Below are 7,365 nucleotides of genomic sequence, written 5' to 3' on the forward strand. Positions count from 1 at the left end.
GTTGAGTGAAGATAGGCTAAAGACCTGGCAGTCTCAGTTGCTATCCTTAGCCTATCATTCCATGACCCAATGAACTTGGTCCATCAACATGGAGATCATCACAAAGGGTACCGTTGGATATAAACTCATAGACCAACATGAGGACTTCTGTTTCAAGGCAACAACCATAGAGTTTTACAACATTTCTATGGTTGATTTGTGATAGGATAGCAACCTTATTAATGAATTCATCAATCTCCTTTTGAATCGCCGCCTTTGGTTTCTTGATGGCTACAACATGGAGATCTGATAAGATCCCTTTGTAAACTGTACCATGCCCACCGCCACCAAGCTCACGAGCTTTATCAAATTTGTTTGTTGCTTTCTCAAGCTCGTCTAAAGTTATAATCATTCTTTCTGCAATATTAGCTCTTTGTGATACCAATTGTTGCAACAATTGTCCTCGGGTTTTTTCAAAGTTCTTTTTCAACATCAGCGATCTTCGATGTTTGAATTTCTTATGTGCAAAGGATCCAGCGAGAAGAAATAGTATGATGCCTGCGCCAACAGCAACTCCTATGCCGAGGTATATACCTACAAAGATGTACATAGTATTATTCATTTTATCTATCATTTTTATACACTTGCTCTACAGTTACAAAGCAGCAGGAGTAATCAAGAAAGTTTAATCAAGTAACTTTTTGGCTTTGTGAGTTCATATGCATGACAAGAAGAAAATTGGTTTCAGAAAGTTCAGGGTTTGAGATAACTAATTTTAAATGTCAGAGTTCAAGTTGGACCAAGAAACATACACCAGCTCTTCTTAACTACGAGTAATAACCAAGCATTTTCATGGGAAAAAGCAAGCCACTATGTATTGCTTGAAACAAATACCAAGTGAAATACAATACTTGTCTTCATGTAAAGTTGCAGCGTTGCTCACCTATAGATAAGGGCTTGGGGCCACCTGGAGGTAAAACTGAAAGACACGAGGTTATAGACTTTAGAGGAACAAGGAAATTAATAGCCTAAACACATATATCAGAATCGTAGATAGATTTTTTAACCTTTGCATCCGCCGGTGAGGTAGGGGTTGTTACTGTTGAGTATCGTGATTATTAGGAAAGCTAGGATAGTGTAAGATATTATTCTATCTTGCCTTGTACTCCAAGATCACCATGTACTCCTATATATATGCCCAGGAGCCTCAAGCAATATAATGAACTATTTCATCAAATCCCTCTCTCCCTTCTAACATGGTATCAATTTTCGAGTTCTAAACCCTAGCCGCCGCCGCTTCCGCACCCGCGCGCCGCCCCCGGGGCGGTCGGCCTTCATGACCACCGCCGGGGGCCGCACCGCCCGTACCTAGGGTTCGTCTGCCGGTCGTGTTGACCGGCTGCCCTAGAGAGTCTTTTTTCCGAGCCCTTGCTTCGGGTTTTTTTTTTCACTCTCTCGCCGGTCATTTTGATCGGCGTTTTTCTTTTTGGTTTTCCGATCTCCACTTGATCGGTTTGCGTCGCCCGCCGCCGCCGTCGACCCCCGTGCGCCTCTACTCCGACATCGGCGCGACCGGCCGGCCTCATCAGCGACCCAGCGGCCTCGCGCGACAGGCGGACCTAACGGCCGCCGTCCGCGCATCTACCCGACCTTCGCCCCGACCCGGCGGCCTCGCGCGATAGTCGGCCCCTCACGGCCGTCATCCGCGCGTCGTCCCGCTCGTCGATCTACGCCGGCCATCACCGCCCTGTCCCCATGTTCAGTGCGCCCCTCCGCCGATCGAGCAATAGGCTGCCGCTGCGTCGCCACGTCGGGCCGCAGCGCCGCCGCCTCGTGGTTCTTCCCGTGGCTGCACTGATCTGCGCCGCCGCTACGTCGCCCCTTCGGGCCGTAGTGCCGCGGCACGTGATCCCCGCCGCCGCCCTGAGGCCGTTCCCGTGGTTGCACCACATCGCGCGCTGCCGCTGCGTCGCCCCTTCGGTCCGTAGTGCCGCGGCCCGCGGTCAACTGCCGCATCGAGGCCGTCCGCTCCAGGGCGTTCCCGAGGCTGCACCGACCCTCGCGATGCCGCTGTGTCGCCCCGTCGGGCCGTAGCGAGCGTGGCACGTGATCCCTGCAACCGCCCTGAGGTCATCCCCGCCGTCGCCCCGATCAGCCCGCCGCCGTTGCGTCGCCCCTTCGGGCCGTAACGCTGCGGCCCGCGGTCCACCGCCGTCCATGCACGTTGACTTCCACGTGATATGCGCTGTGCCGCCTCCCTTGGCGCAGGAACGTCACCGTCCGCGCCGGTCTTCGTCACGCTGTCGGGTTCATTATCGCCTACTTCGAGCACCGCCGCCGCCGCCTCCTTAGGCCGCCGCCGCCGCTGCTCTTCTTCCGCGGCTCCACGGCGACTACCTCGACACCGGTGACCCCTGACTCGACACCGACCATGGCGTTCTTTGCACGGCTACCTCGACTACGGCTACACCACCTACGCTCTCGGCTACCTCGACAAACGGCACAAAGGGCTACCGCCTTGCTTGAGCAACCTCGTCGGTTTCCACTCCAGCCACGACTTCCACAACGCGTCGACCGTTACGACTGTGGGGGGTGTCCGTCGGCTTACCTTCGGATTCTTCTCTAGTCTCATCGTCTGCGTCGCTATCGTTGTGACTGCGGGGGGATGTTGAGTATCGTGATTATTACGAAAGCTAGGATAGCGTAGGATATTATTCTACCTTGCATTGTACTCCAAGATCACCATGTACTCCTATATATATGCCTAGGAGGCTCAAGCAATACAATGAACAATTCCACCAAATCCCTCTCTCCCTTCTAACAGCTACCCTGCTTGTCGTAGCCATCCATGCACTGGCATAAATAACCTCGGCTCCCTCGTTTGCAGTAGCTGTTCTTGCTCTTGCAGAGCTTCTGGGCTACCTCCGCTGGACAGCTCGGATTCGCCTTCATGTCAGCTGATCGCGGTAAGTCCTGCATGACTTCCTACTGCAGAACTTGGGGAACCTGCACGTTGGCTGTTTCAGATTCCTCCCGCCCCGCCATCTTCTTGGAGAACCGGCGCTGATCGAACCACCCCTCCTGTGCGATTAGCATGTACGCGGGCTGCGACGTCAACTCCTGGTCGCCGTTCTTGTTGAGCGTTTGATATTTCAATGTCATGGGCAAGCCGTTGGAGGACATGGAGATACGCGCCTGGCAGCAGCCCATGCCGTAGCAGTTTCTACCACTACGCTGCAGTGCCATCTCAACGTAGGTGTCACTAACGTTTTGGGGGCAGAATGAGGCACAACCGCTGATGAAATCCTCGGTGTCATGGCCTGTCAGCGTCGCCTGAAGGTTGCAGCCCGATAGAATGAATTCATTGCCAGACGACAGCGAGTAGGGCGCCTCCGAGTGGTTATCAAATATAAAAACACCGGCCGAGCTACGAGGGTCGATAGATACGATGGCGTTGGTGAGGAGGGCATGCATTCGTGTTGTTCTGGAGGGAGATCTCCTTGACGTCGAAGGTGCCGGCCATCCCAAGGGCGAGGACTAGCTTTGCTGGTTGTTGTCTTGTATCACAGGTGAGCTCCAATCCTGGCCAGTAGCAATCGACAGAGCCAATGCCGAAGGGATATGGCACGTCTACATCACCGCAGGATCTTCTGCAGTTACCTATTTGATTGCAAAAGTAGCATCATTATTCATTGACTTCAATTTCTGATGGATTTGGGCTGCCTCTTCTTCCTCCCCCTTGGGCACATCTCTAATGAAGCTTTGCTGGAGACCCAGTGGAGTTTGTTTGTTCTTGATCCTAATTTTGCTTATACATATTTTAAACGTCATTGTTGCTAATATTTTCTTATGGTCAGAAGCTTTATCTGCAAAAATAATTTCACAGATTTGCTGGCAAAGGTCTTTTTGGTCAATTGATTTGTCATAAGTGCTTAGCTGTTGGAATCATTTGAGCCCATTTTTATGTTGGCAAAAGACATTTCAATATTTGCAAACCTTCACTTTTGATGTCAAAATTTGGAGTGAACGATGCTGATCCCTTTATGATGTAACTTTGGTTTGTGGGAAATCTATTACATCAAAGTCGTTTTCAGTTATGCATTTGTTCCCTAAGATGATGGCACTAAATAACTAATTGTCAACTCATTTACTTTGCTAGGTTATGTTCTTTTAACAGCACGCTTAATTGAATGTATCCGGTCTTGAACTTGTTTTTTACTTGTTGAGGGATGGATGTGATCTGTTCTTTCTTGTTCATTCCTCATTTGCCTTCATCTCAATAGTAAATATAAATGAGGTCGCCGCAATATTTCTTACCTGAGACTGAACTGATGCAGCCACCATGCACGGGGTCGCCATGGCTTCCTGGCGGGCACCGGCAATGATATGATCCATCCAAATTGGTACAATCACCATAGCACTTAGGGTAGCGTTCATCGTTGCACTCGTCGATATCTACACATATATAGCCGAACCAACACAATAACACATGCTTGCATTAAGCAAAGAGAAACCCCCAAATTTATTGTTCGTCTCAAATCAGGAAAAGAAGGTACTATTAGCAAAGAGCGGACCTTTGCATCCGTCAGTGATGTAGGGATTCCCTTGGTAGCCATCTTTGCAGAAGCATGTGTAGCCTCTGTTACCCTTTCCGCAGTCGCTGTGCTTGCTCTTGCAGACGTTTGAGCATTGTGCGCCATGGCCAACGAGGCAACGACCTCCAAGTCCAGCCAAAAGGGAACTTCCATTGCATCTGCTGACGCAGCCGCTTCTGTTCGTAACAGCTCACTGAAAACCGCTTCACGACTGAACCAGCTGGGCCTCGCCACAAAGACGTGCGCAGGACACTGCTGGTCCCTGCTGCGGTTCCAGCCAAACCATTTGAACTGCACGTCATAGGACGTGTTGTGGACAAGCCTTCCTGCTACATCCGCAGGGTCGAAGACAGTGTCCGACTGGCAGCAGCCATTGCCGGTGCATTGCCTGCCTTCTTCGAGTGTGGATAGCGCCTCGGAGAGTCCATCACTGTTTATGCAGATAGAAGAACAGCTGCTCACAGTCACATCACCATTCTTGAGCGTCGCTTGAACATTGCAGCCCGTCACGATGAGCTGGTTGGATGAAATCGTGTAGGGCCCGTCGGCTGTAAGGCCACCGCCCAGCGTTCCTTCACCATTGCCGTCGACTTTTATGTCACCGGTACGTATGACGGCCACAAATGTCGGCACGAGGGAGAGCTCTTGGACTTGGAGGGTGCCGTCGCCGAGCAGCAACCGCGGCGGGTCGCTTGTGCGGTTGCAGGTGAGCTGGAACCCCGGCCAGTAGCACCTGGCCGGGCCCATGCCAAACGGGTACGGCACACTCATGTTGCCGCAGGCGATGTCGCAATTGGGCATCCCTTGCGCCTCCACCGGAGAAACTTCTGCTCCAGCAAGGAGCGGCGGCGTCAGCATCACCACCGCTGTGGCCGCCATCACCACCCCTAAGATGGTTGTTATCTGCGCCATTGAATGGTCGAGCTTGTCTGCCTAGCTAGCAAGCTCCTGAACCATGCATCGCTCTCCAGCCGGGCCAGCTTATAAGGTGGCGCACACTCTGGTTGCCCGGAGCAGCACGCGCCTGCTGCGCGCTAGGCCCAACCATCAAGGTAAAAGTAATTTTTCGACAAGTGAGAAACAAGGGCATCTCCAAGGAGTGGGGTCAAATGTCCTCTCCATCAGTCAAAAGAGTGTACCGTGGTATCCAAGGGGCGATCCCCAATGTGCACGTGTTTTATCGAACATGCAGTGTGCCCAGTGGAGTGTGACGAGGCTTCAGGTGAAACGTGAACGGGATGAGCTGTGGAGTTGCGGTGATGGTCGAGAGGCTTCAGGCATCCGCGACGACCACATACGCATGATGCTCTCGTTCGGCAGACCGCCGGGCCCGCCAACCAGCGCCATAGCAACCGGTAGCAGCAAGCACGCGCAACAGTACATGTAGCATGCACGCGGGCGCGTCGGCCAGGAAGATGGCGGCGGCAGTGCGCCGATTGCCGTGGGCGACATGGGAGATAGAGTTGGGGGCTCTGGCGAGGTGGTCGGCCAGCGGCAGGGGCTCCGGCGGAAGCTCTAGAGGGTTGCTGGCGGCTCGGTGCCCGGTAGAGTAAGAGGAGAGACGTGCGGGTTGGCAGAGAGGGTGGCTGCCATGTGGGGCTGCGTACGGTCAGGGCATCTCTAAGGAGCTAAAATCACTGGTTTGACCTTTTTATTAAAAAAAACTTCAGAACGATCTGACCCTCTTTTAAAAAATTAAGTCAAGATCTAATCCTTTTGCTACCATCATGGTTGATGACGGTAGGGTATAACTGCGTATCACCAGGGACTCTGGCGGTAGGGTTAACGGCAGTCAGTTACGGCCATTGGTGGTTGCTGACATCAACAAATTGCCTACCGCCAGATACCAGGGACGGTAGGTTGTTATACCCTACTGCCAACACTCGCTATGCTCGCTCGTTAGAAGTTAACATTTATCTTTATATTTGAATTTGGATCACAACATAATACCCAAAACAAGGGCCCAACGTCACATCAACAAATTGCTAAAAATCAGTAGACTTCAGAGGCTAGCTGGAATATAATGATGCGTTTTGGACCGAAAAACTGAAATGTAAGCAGGCAGAACATGTGGCGCGGTGCTCACTCTGGATTTTGCAGAGTGCCGACTTTCTAGTGGCAACATGTGAACAGGCATGACGTAGGGCGTGCTGCTCACTGTGGATTCACGTTCTTGTTAAGTAAACAAACATGTCAAAAGAAAAAACCTTACTATATACTCTTTCCATCCGGAAATACTTGTCCGAAGAATGAATGTACCTAAATGTATTTTAGTTTTACATACATTCATTTATATCAATTTCTACGACAAATATTTCCGGGCGGAGGGAGTACACTCATAAACCGGACACTGGGGTTGCTGGGTCCTGAGTCTCCAGTTAGGCTCCATGAGCTATTTCACATGGATTATGATAGTTAAATTCAGCCACTCTCTTTGGTTGCATGTATGCACTGTAAAAAACTAAAAACTACCGTATAATATCTATTATTATGTAAGTAAATTAAAAGAATTTATACGGATTTCCCAACGGAAGCCTTGAATTGTTGTTTATCATACTACCATTGTTGTTCCAGGTCTTAAAAAATTTAGTATGTCAGAAATTGCAATCCATTAATTCTGTTTGTATTTGATGATATTGCAAAATGCTCCATGCCATTCTGTTTTTACTCAAACCATAATCATTATTTTGTTTCATTTGCTTGATAGTTGTATTCTTCAAATATGGTTGCTTGTAAAGAAAAAATAGGGGTGGCAATTTTGTCTGTTTTATGTGAATCCCTCCACCCACTT

At 50.5% G+C, this 7,365-nt stretch overlaps 2 protein-coding genes across 4 annotated transcripts; both read right to left on the reverse strand.

Annotated features, from left to right (window-relative positions):
• Positions 1-340: 340 nt before the first annotated feature.
• On the reverse strand, positions 341-5,521 carry LOC123063683 (wall-associated receptor kinase-like 6). 3 transcript variants are annotated; one of them, XM_044487570.1, is made up of 4 exons: positions 4,554-5,521; positions 4,297-4,434; positions 923-958; positions 341-573 (listed from the first exon to the last, which is right to left on the reverse strand). In XM_044487570.1, exons 1-3 carry the CDS (start codon positions 5,484-5,486, stop codon positions 923-925), a joined length of 1,107 nt encoding a protein of 368 aa, XP_044343505.1. In that variant the 5' UTR covers positions 5,487-5,521; the 3' UTR covers positions 341-573. The 3 variants fall into 3 exon arrangements, with proteins under 3 accessions (XP_044343505.1, XP_044343507.1, XP_044343506.1); XM_044487572.1 differs by lacking the exon at positions 923-958; XM_044487571.1 differs by lacking the exons at positions 341-573; positions 923-958 and adding an exon at positions 3,365-3,639.
• On the reverse strand, positions 1,968-3,453 carry LOC123063684 (uncharacterized). The gene has a single exon (XM_044487574.1). The coding sequence runs from the start codon at positions 3,451-3,453 to the stop codon at positions 2,965-2,967; it is 489 nt and encodes a 162-aa protein (XP_044343509.1). The 3' UTR covers positions 1,968-2,964.
• Positions 5,522-7,365: the final 1,844 nt, after the last annotated feature.

The sequence above is a fragment of the Triticum aestivum genome, chromosome 3A, assembly GCF_018294505.1.
Source record: "Triticum aestivum cultivar Chinese Spring chromosome 3A, IWGSC CS RefSeq v2.1, whole genome shotgun sequence".
NCBI classification, from domain to species: Eukaryota; Viridiplantae; Streptophyta; class Magnoliopsida; order Poales; family Poaceae; genus Triticum; species Triticum aestivum.